The sequence below is a fragment of the Glandiceps talaboti genome, chromosome 16, assembly GCF_964340395.1.
Source record: "Glandiceps talaboti chromosome 16, keGlaTala1.1, whole genome shotgun sequence".
Taxonomy (NCBI): Eukaryota; Metazoa; Hemichordata; class Enteropneusta; family Spengelidae; genus Glandiceps; species Glandiceps talaboti.
The window spans coordinates 19,465,517-19,481,005 of NC_135564.1; the positions used below are offsets into that span (position 1 = coordinate 19,465,517).

General features: G+C 37.3%; 1 protein-coding gene across 3 annotated transcripts; it reads left to right on the plus strand.

Annotated features, from left to right (window-relative positions):
• The first annotated feature begins 4,813 nt into the window (after window positions 1–4,813).
• On the plus strand, window positions 4,814–15,196 carry LOC144447435 (uncharacterized). Of its 3 annotated transcripts, none has more exons than XM_078137460.1 (7): window positions 4,814–4,956; window positions 7,585–7,858; window positions 8,513–8,569; window positions 9,102–9,242; window positions 9,552–9,689; window positions 10,164–10,392; window positions 14,355–15,196. In XM_078137460.1, exons 2-7 carry the CDS (start codon window positions 7,613–7,615, stop codon window positions 14,402–14,404), a joined length of 861 nt encoding a protein of 286 aa, XP_077993586.1. In that variant the 5' UTR covers window positions 4,814–4,956; window positions 7,585–7,612; the 3' UTR covers window positions 14,405–15,196. The 3 variants fall into 3 exon arrangements, with proteins under 3 accessions (XP_077993586.1, XP_077993585.1, XP_077993587.1); XM_078137459.1 differs by lacking the exon at window positions 4,814–4,956 and adding an exon at window positions 4,968–5,118; XM_078137461.1 differs by lacking the exon at window positions 4,814–4,956 and adding an exon at window positions 4,982–5,065.
• Window positions 15,197–15,489: the final 293 nt, after the last annotated feature.

The window sequence follows — 15,489 nt, forward strand, 5'->3', positions numbered from 1 at the left end:
TGTATGTATGTATGTATGTATGTATGTATGTATGTATGTATGTATGTATGTATGTAGGTAGGTAGGTAGGTAGGTAGGTAGGTAGGTAGGTAGGTAGGTAGGTAGGTAGGTATGTATGTAGGTAGGTAGGTAGGTAGGTAGGTAGGTAGGTAGGTAAGTAGGTAGGTAGGTAGGTAGGTAGGTAGGTATGTATGTATGCAGGTAGGTAGGTAGGTAGGTAGGTAGGTAGGTAGGTATGTATGTATGTATGTATGTATAAATGTATGTATGTATGTATGTATGTATGTATGTATGTATGTATGTATGTATGTATGTATGTATGTATGTGTGTGTGTATGTATGTATGTATGTATGTATGTATGTATGTATGTATGTATGTATGTATGTATGTAGATGTATGTTTGTGCAAACATAATGAGTAAAACAGACCTGTTAAATAAATTCAATCCTGACGTTTCAAATGAATATTCTTTAACAAAGGATACCAAGACACCACCTGACATTATACCTATGTTATGACATAGTACGAAACACTACAAGTGCTAATAAATGGTAAAATATATTCGCGAAGAAAGGATCTAAAAATCACGCAATCTATATAAGTTCATTATAAATACCACCTGACAACTCATCGTGGTACCAACACAACAGTATGCGCAATCCATATAAAACCATCAATCATGAAATACAGAAGTACCAACAGAAAGGACACGTAATAGTACAGGCTGAACTCACAACACACAGAAACATAATAATGGATGATGCTGATGATATGACAAATACGTATACCAATCCCAGAAGATTAAATCAATGATTCATGATTCAATGATTCAAGTGGACAATAAATTTGGTGATGAACTGATACAATTATGTAAGACCAACCAACTAGTTATACTCAATGGTAAAAGCAATGGTGACAGAACTGGTAACTTCACTTGCTTTGAAAGAAATGGAATGAGTTCTGTTGATTGTACTCTTATTGACAGTACTTTGTATAAAACAGTCGTCAGTTTTAAGGTTCAGTCATTACATGTAACCAGGTAGTGACCACTGTCCAATATCAACAGTACTAAATATACCATGTAACATCAAAGATACCAATGCCAATGAACATTTGCAAACACATCCCGGACATTACAAATGGTCTGATTCGACCAAAGAAATATACAACATATTTTCCAGAACAGAAGAGAAAAACATGATAAATAATTTTGTGTATGAAGATCACTCATAAAAAACAACAAATGAAGTGAAGCATGATTTAAAAGAAATTGGCAATGTGTAAACACTACAATGTGTCTGTAAGGTAGGAGTTGGCTTGATACCTAGCCCTGAAGGTCACGGTCAGGGTGAAAGGTCTCCAAAGATAGCTTACATCTGATAATAGGGGGTAGACACTTGAATGGAGTCTCTACGTATCACAGTTTTTTGAGTTATGCAGTAAATAAACTACAAATATGGCTACCATTCAGTACAAGTGATATGAGCACCAATATAATGCTTGTGTGTAGATCTTTTCTTCATATTTCTTGTAAACTTGAACTAACGGAACTGGCTTGATTTTGATAATTGACCCTGAAGGTCAAGGTCAAAGAGTAAGGTCTCCAAAGATAGCTTGCATCTGATTATGTGAGGGTAGACTCTTGAATGGAGTGTCTGTGTATTACAGTTTTTGAGTCAATTTGGAATCTCATTTGAAGGTGCTACACTGCGGAATAACTTACAAATTAATATAAAGGTTCTCGCATCACAATAGGTAAGCTTTAAGCAAAGCATAATTCATGATATGTAGACAGATGTCTTTCACACACTCTTTCTCCTCTCACTGTCATTTACCTCTGTAGTTGTATCAGTAATGTATTTCCAACTCATTTGGCCATTTACATTGTCATTGCACACAGAGTTTGAAATGGAACCACAACTGATTAGTGAAAAGCTATAAAAATTTTCGGATTCCGAAATTGCCAATGTCTTTGAATATTTAGTTGAAATGTATGTATGTATGTATGTATGTATGTATGTATGTATGTATGTATGTATGTATGTATGTATGTATGTATGTATACATACATAATGTATTTTCTTTTCTTTTATGACAAATAAGTAAATATATAGGTTGCAAGGGATAAATGTATTATTTAATTTTAGGTGGAAATGCGATGTTACAATTGGAAGACATAACGTGTGTATCTCAAAACTTCAAAAATAAATAAATACATAAATCACGGTTGACAGTAACTTGCTGTATTTGTAAACACTACAAATTATTCACATATTTCTATTTTATATTTTCGATGTTCGATATGGTTTTTACAATGTTGGCAGAATACCCGATTATGAAAAACTAGCACTGGTAAGGAAGTGAAAAGAATAACATGCTGAAAATACACTTTGAATGAAGTAGTTCTTCAGTCTGTTTTGCTAAAATTACTTTTTAAATGCGATCAACCCATTAGGTTGAAAATGATGACGACGAATATATGATTAGTTGATGTCGTAGAGTAATAAAAAGAAATACCTTTAGTCCATCACGGTGAGTATTTCATCACAATATATAGTATACGTCATCAACCGTTGGAAGATAAACTTCTTAATAAACTCCACTCACGAAACTACTGATCATTCGAGCCGTCTTTTGCGACTGAACTAGACCCTCATCGACAAAATGATATCGTCATTGTAATAAACGATCGAACAAACGTCGACAATAGACAGAACATCACGTGATCGAGACAAATCGCGCACACCATGGCACGCGCGCGAGTGCATAGAAACCGTGATCGCTCCTTGGAGACAGCTGCCTTGGAGACCAATGTTATGCGCACTAGGCTGCGCGTACAGTTTTTGTTTACGTATACATTCGAACTTCGTTGACGAAGCTTTGTATGCTGCATCCAAGCGAAACAAATACGTAAACAATCGAATATTTATTTACCGAAAGAAGTCAATCATGATGTCATTTCCAAGTATTCCTCCCCAGTATCCTGCAGGTAAGTTTGTTAAATGTAACTTAAAAGAAATCTAAGTATATTTAAAGTTAACTTTCTTTGGATCTGCATCGAAAAAATGCACTGATAGGACATGACAAAAAGTTCGAGAAATGTGTATACCGTGTGACAAATATAACACATTGTTTATACGTTGGTTGGTATATTCGACATACAATCGTACGTAGATAGAATTAAAATTTGCCGTAATGCTAGTTATTTGTGTCTTATAACTATTACATTTACGTAGCACCATATATTCTGACAGGTAATGTGTGTAATCAGAGCCAACCAATGATGGCGTGCAATCAGAGCCAACCCATGATGGCATGCAATCAGAGCCAACCAATGATGGCGTGCAAGCAGAGCCAACCAATGATGGCGTGCAAACAGAGCCAACCAATGATGGCGTGCAATCAGAGCCAACCAATGATGGCGTGCAATCAGAGCCAACCCATGATGGCGTGCAATCAGAGCCAACCCATGATGGCGTGCAATCAGAGACAACCAATGATGGCGTGCAATCAGAGACAACCAATGATGGAGGGCAATCAGAGCCAACCAATGATGGAGGGCAATCAGAGCCAACCAATGATGGCACGCAATCAGAGCCAACCAATGACGGAGAGCAATCAGAGCCAACCAATGATGGTGTGCAATCAGAGCCAACCAATGATGGCGTGCAATCAGAGCCAACCAATGATGCCGTGCAATCAGAGCCAACCAATGATGGCGTGCAATCAGAGCCAACCAATGATGGCATGCAATCAGAGCCAACCAATGATGGAGGGCAATCAGAGCCAACCAATGATGGCGTGCAATCAGAGACAACCAATGATGGCGTGCAATCAGACACAACCAATGATGGAGTGCATTCAGAGACAACCAATGATGGCGTGCAATCAGAGACAACCAATATATGAATTAATGGATATTGGCTTTAAATGAAAACTTCTGATTCGGTATGGTTGAATGATAATTCTTACCTTTGTGTCCTGGAGGAGAATTGTTAGGATTCATGGAAACAAAAGGATGGCCTGGTTATGGTTGTATTGTCTAATTGTACGTCATTACATGAAGCCAGTCCCTGTTTCTACACTGTTACATTTGAAAGCTACATTCTTGGATACGGCAAACATGACAATTTGTAATATACTTTTACACTCATTAACAAAAACAATACAGCCAATAGATGTGTTTGTTTCCATTGTATTATAGCCAATCAGAATGAACCTAAGTACCCCATTAGTGTTTGCAAGGTCCCTGTGGGAATAATCATAGCAAAGTAAAGTCACATTTATTTTTAAATAGTTCTGCGCAAACTTAAGCGAATAGTAACGTTGTATTGTTCTTGTGCATAATACCACATGCCTCATATTATGATGTGGCATTACTACTGCGAAAACTAAGCTTTCAGCTGATACCAAGACAGTTTTAGTATGTTTCCGTGCAAGAGACACACCTACTCACAAACAGACACTCAGGTACAGACATATACACACATAAAGACAACAAATCGAACATACATACATACATACATACATACATACATACATACATACATACAAACTAGCCAACCAACTAACCAACTAACCAACTAACTAACTAATTAACTAACAGAACCATAGCTTTAAGTGAATAATCGTCGCCTTTTGCCGTACGCACTGTCACTAGTTGCGCATGCGTAAAGCGGGTCATTGGCTCGGCTTCCGTATATAAATGAAAGGTTCTGTTTACTATATTGACTCACCAAATAAATGGCAACGTCACGACATTGTTTTTTTACACTGTGTGAACATAGCACGCTGACATTATTACGTGGTTACAACATATCAATACGAAGGATTTCTGGACAATTGCCAAGGTTTAATATTCAAGGGTGTCCATGTCGTATATTTATATATCTTGTGACCCTTTCTAACCTTCTAGTTCTAAATATTCAGTGACGCATGACACCCGACTTGAAAAGGTAGGTGTCTTTCTAATGCAATCAGACCATAGCCTGGTAGTTAGAGAATTGCGACTGTGGAATGGTCATACGTTATTAATTATATGTATATCACTGCGCAACAAATTTCGTAAGTGAATGATAGGTACTAAGAGAGCAGCCTAATCACTTCTCTGTACATATGTAAGTATAAATACTAATATCAAATCACGCCATTTTGTCCTTGCTGTCACCCGGATATTGATTGCTTTCAAACTATTCACCATCTGTTCAAGAGATCTCTTTATTCATCCGCTATGGTAAGGTAGCCTGTCTATGTCCGTAGTTGAGTCAAACTCGGCAGCTGAGGCTGGCCGTCTGCCGAGGCTCATTAACGGCGCGGCGCCGTCGATGGCAAGGCGATACTTGTGGAGTTCATACTCAAACTCTCACACAACACTTATACTTATAGTCAGGGTGCCAATTTTAAGGCTGAAATTTTGGGGAAGAAAAATATCTGGCTCGAAGTACGATTTTTGTCAGTTTCTTTGATTAGCGCAACATCTGGGGCTTCCGAAAACTGATGTTGCCCCTCTGGATTCTCTTGAGCAAACTCACAGGAGACGGTTTCCATGGTAACGTTGACATTATTTTGAGTGATGCTAAAACATTAAAAACGCCATATCTCGTGCCCCAGAAATGCTATCAACATAATTAATGTATGTGTATATATATTTTAGGGTACAGGGAACGCAATGATTACATGAACTTTTCCATTCAAGCTCGGGGTATTAGTCAAAATTCAAGGTCATCTTAATTTGTTGGACTTTTATCGAAATATGCACTGAAACCTTTCTGTGTACTTCCATTAGATATGTCATTGTCATTATTGTAACACCGTCAGAATCTTTTCTATAGCTAACACCAGACATGATCTTTACAAATAAAAATCAATCTGAAAATAGAAACTTATATAGTCTTTCAAATCCTGCAAATGCATATATGGAATTTCTTTTATTACAAACTTCTGTTACCAAGACAACTGGTATCAAGATCACCAAAATATGAAAGTACTGAATATATCACCCTAAGTGCCACAGATAGAATGCAAATATATATATATATTATTATAATTAATATTAAAGTGAAAACATCGATTGCAATATATAATACTGCATCACATCATATTAATCATGTTAAATTGCATTACAGATCAAATGACTGCAATGATATAGTTTTTAGCACAACTGAACTGATAAGGTTCAGTAGTACTATAGGCATGGCAAAGTGTCTGTATGTCTGTATGTCTGGACTGTGTGTGTGTGTGTGTGTGTGTGTGTGTGTGTGTGTGTGTGTATGTGTGTGTGTGTGTGTAAACAACTTAAAGTCAAAAACGGCTAGACCGATTGCTTTGATATTTGAATGTCATGTTAATTCTGGTGTCTAGTTGGGAAATTGTTGAAATGAAAATGATTGCATCAGAGATGTGAGTCTTGGGTCAATAAATGTGATTTGTGGTCAAAAACCTCCAAAAGTACTAGGCAGATTGACATGAAATTTGGTGGGAATATTCTTAGATGTGAGTAAATTAAGATTTGTTCATGACATGATGATTCCCTTAGTAATATACAAATTACAGCTATAAAATTCGTCTTTTTGGCCAAAAACCTATCATTCCAAAATTACTCAGCAGATTGGGCTGAAATTTAAGAGGGATGCATCTGTGGGTGTATAGATGAAGAAATGTTAAGCTTATATATTGATCTCATCGGTAATATGCAAATTAGGTGCAAAAATGTGCATTTTCGTCTAAAATTTATATCTGAAAAAGCACTCGGCCAATGAGACTGAAACTTGGTGAGATTTTCTTCAAAATATTTTGATACAATTGGCCCTAGCAACCATGAACAGGCTCTTAGAACAACAGAATAGCAGTATACTTTGCTCAAATAACGTCATCTGGTAGGCAAGGGAGTAAACATTCAAAAATGTATGCAAATATCCCTAGCAACTATGACCATGCCCATAGCAACAGCAAAACGGTCGTGTATTTCACAAAGATAACAACAGGGATTAATAGACAATTGAATAAACATTCAAAATATGTATGTAAATGTGCCTAGCAACAAGACCATGCCAATAGCAACAACCAAATGATCACATATATTGCGAAGATAACATGGATTAATAGACAATTAAATAAAAATTCAAAAAAATGTGAGTAAATTTGCCTAGCAACAAGATTACGCCCATAGCAACAACGAAATAATCATGTATATTGCAAAGATAACAGGAATTGCAAGACAAATGAATAAACATTCAAAAATGAATGTAAATGTGCCTAGCAACATAACCACGCCCATAGCAACAGCCAACTTATCATATATATTGCAAAGATAATATCAGGAATTCATACACAAGTGAACAAAAACATTCAAAAATATTTGCAAATATGTCTAGCAACATGACCACGCCCATAACAACAGCCAAATGATCTTGTATATCACAAAGATAGCAACATGGTTGGATAAGCAACTGGATAGTCATATAGCAAATGAACACATACTGTTAGGATGGACTAGCATAAGGATAAACCTTTTTTTTTTTAAAAACTGTACAGTTGTGCTACAGTGCCATTTGTGGTATTTTTCTTTCTGTTGTTTGTCCCAGCTTATTAAGATACACTCTCTGAATCAATATGCAAGCCTATGGCCAGACAGGTTTCATACATCAACCACCAACCAGTGTCCAGATAATACAACAACCGAGTCTGTCAACACAACCCAACAATGGTGAGAGGCCTGGCTTTGCTCACAGGGTGGCAGCAGGACTTGGTATTTGTGAAATCATAATTGGTGTCCTGGCGATTATCCTAGGAAGTGTAACAATCGTGAACGAAAGCGGGATGTACTTTGTAGGGAGTCCGATATGGTGTGGAGTTCTGGTAAGTATTTTTGAAATCCATCAGTGTGTGTGTGTGTGTGTGTGTGTGTGTGTGTGTGTGTGTGTGTGTGTGTGTGTGTGTGTGTGTGTGTGTGTGTGTGTGTGTGTGTGCGTAAACGACTGCCTTGTTGGTATTTGGTGGGGACATTACTTTGGATGTGTAGATGGGAAAGTGTTCAAATGAAAATAAACGCATCAGAGGTGTTCGTTTTTGGGTAAGAAATATGAGTTTTGGTCAAAATAAACTGAAATCCAAAACTACTGGGTAGATAGACCTGAAATTTGCTGGGAATGTGCTTGGGGATGTTTAGTCTAAGAATTGTTCATGACACTATGGTTTCATCAGTGATCTGCAAATTAGATCTAAAGGTGTGTCTTTTAGGTCAAAAATCTATAATTCCAAAACTACTGAGCAAATTTGACTGAGAGCATTTTTAATAGGGGTTTTTAGTTTAAGAATTGTTCATGATGGGAACCCCCTCCCCGAAATTAGCTTGCACAAGTATTTATTAAAATATTCTCCAAAAAAGTTTGTTGTTCAATCAGAAGATACTCTTGACACATAAAGAACCCCTGCATCACTCGTAGTTTCCTCCTCTGAATAAGGAAAGGAAAATTACATTTCCAATTTTCTCTTTGTTTTCTTTTTTTGTAGATGATATTGACTGGAGTATTTGGTGTCACGTCGGCCTACTTCAAAACAACATGCCTCGTAAGTTATTAATGCAATTGTAAGTGTAAATTATGAGGAGTATCAAAGCCTAGTGTAAGACCAATATAGGATTCATGAAGAAATACCTTTATTTCTAGAAAGACCAATCATGGGTCAAAACTGACTTCGAGACAAGTGGACATAAGTTGTAAATACAAATGGTGTCTGCTTTTTTAGAGTCCATTAAAACCTTTGTCTGGTCTGCAATGTGTACAATGTTGTGTCTTTCACTTTTAAATAAATTCAGTTTATCTGCATAAAATTATAACTCTTTATAATTATACAATCCACAGTAACTAAAAGAGTTTAAGGTGCTTCTTAATGATTTGTTCTCGGACTATTCTAATTGTCATGATAACACGTGTTGGTTTTTGGGGAATAAAATGCAAATTTCTTACATAAATAAAGTCGTCTCTAATTGCAAAACATACAATATGTGGAATGATTGAAGCTTTAGATAAATATTCACCATTACCGATTTATTTTTATTAGCAGGTACGGATTACGGTTCAATATGTTATTTCTTTTACAGATTGTGACGTCAATGGTTCTGTCGATCCTTTCAGCGTCACTCAGCCCATCTTTATTGGGCATAGCGTCAGCATCTATGAATTGGATTGACGACTGCGACTACTTTTGGCAATCTAGTTACAACGGCTATTACAATTGTGGTGTAAGTAACTTATTTATAAAAATGCAAATTCATGTATTAAAAAATTACATAATGGTTTTAACAATTATCAAATAACTCACTCCATCAAGAACACGTTGCTAACTCCTCTTCTGATATCCTCGACTTCTCTATGTTTCAAGAGTATCTACAAAGATCGTTTGACATGAGATCTTCCTTTCACAGCGGCCTAACATCTTTGCACAATCTTCTTTTTAATCTCCATCACTCCGTCACGTTTCCGATACCCTCTCAAATATAAGGCTTTTCTTTCTTCTTAAGAAACTAATTTTTAATTGTATTCGTTTACAGCCAGACGAAGATATGCAAGGCGTCCATGCAACCCTCATCGCTTTGCCAATCATCTATGTAATAGTTGCAATAATCAACTCGGCATTTTGCTGTAGAGCTGTGTGCTGTGGTACAAGCAGTCGTCAGACTAATACAGTGGTGAGTTATTGCATGTGTTAAAACGTTTACCTTCGAGTCTCAATCATTAATATTTTCTGAAGTTTTACAATTTGATTTTGTCATTGAACTTTGTGTTGTTGAACACATACAGCACGTTTCAAGTTACCGTTTACATGATCAGTTTGCTACAACCACGTACACCAATAGGAAAGTGTATATTCTACACTAAGATAGCATGATCACAAGTTCTCGGTACATGTTGTCTAATATAAAATAAACCATGTAAACGTACTGGAATTAGATGCAGACACACAGGCGCCAATGTTTTCATATCTGCAGTTCACAAAAAATTGTACTCATTCAATCTTGCTAGTATCTTAAAGTGTAGCATGTGTAGTTTCTTTATTGGTTTCTACATGGCTGTATCAAACAGACCCACTGAATGGTAACTTGATACGGGCTGTATAGACATACAAATACATAAATGTGTGTCATTGTCATTTTCATTTTCAGGTGTACTACTTACCACAGCAACAATTAATGCCAAATACGCAACCAGGGATGGTGTACAATCAGACAATACAGCCAGGTACTCAACCAATGATGATGTACAATCAGACAATACAGCCTGGTACTAGTATGCAACCAATGATGGCATACAGTCAGACATTGCAGCCAGGCCAAGTTACCGTCCCTATGTATCCTCGACCTACCAGTCCCCCTCCAGGATATGAACACCAAGGTATGTATTATCATTCTGCCACCCCTAAATCAAATTATCCAACAGTTATTTTTCCAGGTTAACTAAAAGTAGCACATGCCACTCACCAAGATTTTCATATAGAGTTTTTCCACTCCATGCTCAAAGCGCTTTTAAATTACTATTATCACCCCCGGCACGATCTATAGTGGCACAACGGCCCTTTACCTCGGAGCCTCATCTCTACAATCCATTGTAGCCTCGAGCTCTATAAGCGCATAGTGTTAAACATTCACACTGCAACCTCTATCCTACCAGGTCCCTAATTATACAGCTGGGTTGACCGATGCACAATCGTGGTTCAAATCTTGCCCAAGTACTTTAGCCATTCATAAAAAATTACAGCGATGGGGCTCGAAGCTTCTTAATGAAATAAAAATATTGTCCACTGTCTCTATACTACGAGATAGGATAGCCATGTTCTTAAAATGACATACACAAATCAGAAGATAGACATGGCTACATAACCCAACTATAAATCTAGAGTACCCTGACCGAGTCTCTCAAAGAAAACTGAAATCCACCTGTGTTCATTGTGAGAAAAGGGTGACCAGTCGAAGCAAAGCCATCAGCTGCGACCAATGTGAGCGTTGGATTCACTGTAGATGTACTGGTTTTCTTTCACTGTCAGACTACGACAACCTTGTTGCCAACAATATAGAATTCACATATAACTGTAATAAGTGTTCTTACAATGATCTCCCCTTCCCAGTAATAGAACCACTAGAAGAACATATCCAGGTTCCTGTAGACGATATATCTAACGCCTCTAGTTTCAACTTTGACTGTTTTAAACAGAAGGGTCTGCACTGCTTTCATCTCAACGCTCGTTCCTTGCTCTCTAAGATATCAGAAATTCGTGTCCTAGCAAGTAAGTCCAAGGCTCACATCATTGGATTCAGCGAAACATGGCTAGATGACACAGTCACCGACAACGAGGTGAAGATTCCCGGGTACAACATACTTCGGCGAGATCGGGACAGGAACGGCGGTGGTGTATGCATGTACATTCGCTCCGATATTGCATTTAACCCAAGAAACGAACTTGAATCTGATGACCAAGAATCCATATGGACAGAAATTCTGTTGACAAAAACTAAACCCATTGTTTTAGGTGTTTGCTATAGACCACCAACACAAACGTCTTTTATCACTAACTTTGAAGATACTTTGTCTAGAATCAGGTCAGATTGTGAAATTATAATTCTAGGTGATTTCAACATCTGTTCTCGTCACCCAAGGTCATCTCTGTATAGAAACTATGCCAATGTCTGTAGTTTGTTTGGGCTCAAACAACTCATTACAAATCCTACCAGAGTAACCACTAACAGTTCCACAATTCTTGATCATATTCTGTGTAACAACTCTGAAAAAATAAGTCAGTTTGGGGTCATCCCCACTGGCATAAGCGATCACTTTCTCATATACTGCACCAGGAAAATTGTCAAAGGTTCAATTAATTGCCACAAAAATGTTACAATTAGATCACTGAAAAATTATTCAAAGGAAACGCTGACTAGCCAATTAGGAAGTAAAAATTGGGACTGTGTTACCACCTGTGAGGATGTGAATGAGGCCTGGTCATTGTTTAAAGTCATGTTTACCGATGTTCTGAACGTTGTTGCACCTGTTAAAGAAGTAAGGCTGAAACAGCGTTCCGAACCGTGGATGACAGCGGAAATCCTTGAATGTATTTCAGAAAGAGATGCAGTATTACTTCAATTTAAGAAAACAAAAAACGAGGTATTTTATAAAGAATATTGCAAAATCAGAAATAGAGTACAACGGTCAATTAAGAATGCCAAAAGTGATTATCTGTCCAATAAAATTGAGGAGCATAAAAACAACCCCCAAAAGCTATGGCAACAGTTTAAGGATTTAGGATATAACGCTAAGTCCAAAGATAAGTGTAATGTCATCCTAAATATCGATGGAGAGCAGTGTTTTGATAGCAAATCAATTGCCAACCATATCAATACGTTTTACACTACTATATCATCGACCCTTGTAAGCAAGCTTCCTAGGGCAACAGGTGTTTATAATGTTAATTCAGACACTGTCAAAAATTATTACAATAAGAAAGGCGTTCTTCCTAATTCATTTTCATTGCAACCAGTAAGCATGGAATTTATACAGTCTGAACTTGACAAACTGAGTGTGTGCAAAAGCACAGGTTTAGATGGTATTCCAGCAAGGTTTTTAAAAGACAGTTCCAACGCTATAGCGGTCCCTATCACTCATATTGTGAATCTATCTATCACCAGTGAAACTGTACCAGATGAGTTTAAATTTGCTAGGGTTAAACCTCTATTTAAAAAGAACAGTCGCTTGGAAGTCGGCAATTACAGGCCTGTCAGCATACTGAGTGTTACATCTAAGATTCTCGAAAGGGCAGTTTATGTACAACTTGAAAAATATCTTAGCGATAATAGCATGATTTATCACCTACAATCTGGCTTTAGGGGTAACTATTCCACCGATACCTGTTTAATTCATTTGCAGGACTATATCAGACCCCAAACAGCTTCTGGAAATTACACTGGCATGCTTCTATTAGATCTTCAAAAAGCATTTGACACCGTTGACCACATTATTTTGTGCAAAAAGCTTAACCTTATGGGTATAGAATCAGTGCAATGGTTCCAGTCTTATCTAACTGGCAGAAAACAGTTAGTTAATGTAAATGAAACGAATTCAGATATCAAGGATATTCACTGTGGTGTTCCGCAAGGAAGTATTCTAGGGCCATTATTATTTCTATGCTATGTGAATGATATGGAAATTTCCATCAAATGTAAACTCCTACTTTATGCTGATGACAGTGCCATTTTAGTGTCACATAAGGACGTGCATCACATTGCCTCGGAGTTGGGCAAAGAACTTGAATCATGTAACAAATGGCTGATTGACAATAAGCTTTCTCTCCACCTCGGGAAAACAGAACTCATTCTATTCGGCTCGAAACGCAAACTAAGTAAGGTTTCTGAATTCAAAATAACTTGTAATCAACATGATATTCATGCCAGCAAATCTGTCAAATACCTTGGGCTCGATCTTGATCAAAATCTATCAGGGCTCCAAATTGTTCAGAATATCATTAAGAAAACCAATTCAAGGCTTAAGTTCCTTTACAGACAAGCAAATTTTCTCAACCAATACTCCCGTAAAACCCTTTGCTCTGCTCTGATCCAATGTCACTTTGATTATTCATGTTCATCCTGGTACTCTGCTCTTACCACAACTCTCAAAAAGAAACTCCAAATTGCACAAAACAAAATAATACGGTTCATCCTTTCTATGGAGCCAAGATCACACATAGGTGCTGATCAGTTTGATGCCCTGGGTATGCTGGATGTCAAGGGTAGAGTGAGCCAGCTCCGATTCAACCATGCTTTCAAAATATACAATAACTCCAGCCCGGAGTACTTGTCCCATCAGTTTACCAAAGTATCCTCTGTTCATAACTATGGTACTAGGGGAAGTAGGTACAATTTTCACCAGCCAATGATTAAAGGTCAGGCTGCAAATACGTTTTACGCTAATGCTATCAAGGACTGGAATAATCTACCAGTATCGATAAAACAGATATCACAAAGGAATGTCTTCAAAAAAGCAGTCAAATCATATCTGTCCAGTACACTAAGGGACCACTAATACTGGAAACAGCGTGTTTATTCCCTATTAGCTAGTTTGCCTCGATAGCTTTCCTTTTCATCTGTTATTCTTTCCCATTCCATGTAGTCAAATACTTATGCTAATCCTGCCACTTTCTTGAATCACTGTACGGACCCCACTGGAAACAAGTCTTTGACTTTCGTGGGTTATCCAAGTAATTCAACAATTTGTACCAGTTTTTACTTGTATATCTGCACTGTCGATCTTGTTGTTTTACTGAAATAAACTAAACTAAACTAAACTATACATCTCTTTACACTTTTTTACAGCTGGTAATTTAGAGACAAAACCATCACACTCAGCATTCGATCAGCAGTAACCTACATCTGAAGTCCCTGAATGTCCACAACCAACGGTAACACCAGTGTCACAGATAAAGATCCTTGAAGTAAACATCAGTGCCTATCCGATGGAACATCTTAGAAACATCTTTGAAATAACCATACTCCTGTTTAAACAGTTTTATGTTTCACTTTTTACTGGCTCTGTGTGTTATACAACTTGAGTAATTTGAGTTTACAAAAGCTGTAACCTTGCTCCTTGAATTAGTACACGAATTTGTTTTCTTGTCTGTGGATTGGTAGTGGGGCACGGTGGGGGTGCTGTGTATATATAGTGAAGAGGATAATGTGTGCATTATGACTTATACAAATAATTATTTTATGTGTACAGTTACGCCTGATAAGTGAAATTTACGAATTACAGGGATGGGTGGGGGGGGGGGTAGTATGCTTTATCTGTATACTTTGCAAAAACACGGGAGTTCAATATACACATAATACAGTAATTTTTGTCTATAAATGTGTGTAGAAATATGACATTTTATCGGGATATAGATAGAACATGAGATAGAACATGAGTAAGTGATTGCGATGAATGACGGACATCAAATTATGGTTTTACGATCTTCATTTTGGATATAATCATGCAATTTATTCTCTCATGGCCTCGTTGGAGCTGTACATGTCCTACCATGGTACGGTATTCATCTTACTCTCTCTGAGCACAAATGATTATTAACTTGTACCGCAACATTCATCCAACCATATGCCCTCGGGTCTATGTATTGATCAATTGACTTGTTGATTTTTGTAGTGATTAATAAAACTGTTTTCCCTTCTTTTGCTGCTCCTTTTCTCTCTTTACTATACACATGACACTATACTGTCACTGGTACTGTACACATGACACTATACTGTCATAGGTACTGTACACATGACACTATACTGTCATGGGTACTGTACACATGACACTATACTGTCATGGGTACTGTACACATGACACTATACTGTCATAGGTACTGTACACATGACACTATACTGTCACTAGTACTGTACACATGACAGTATAGTGTCATAGGTACTGTACACATGACACTATACTGTCATAGGTACTGTACACATG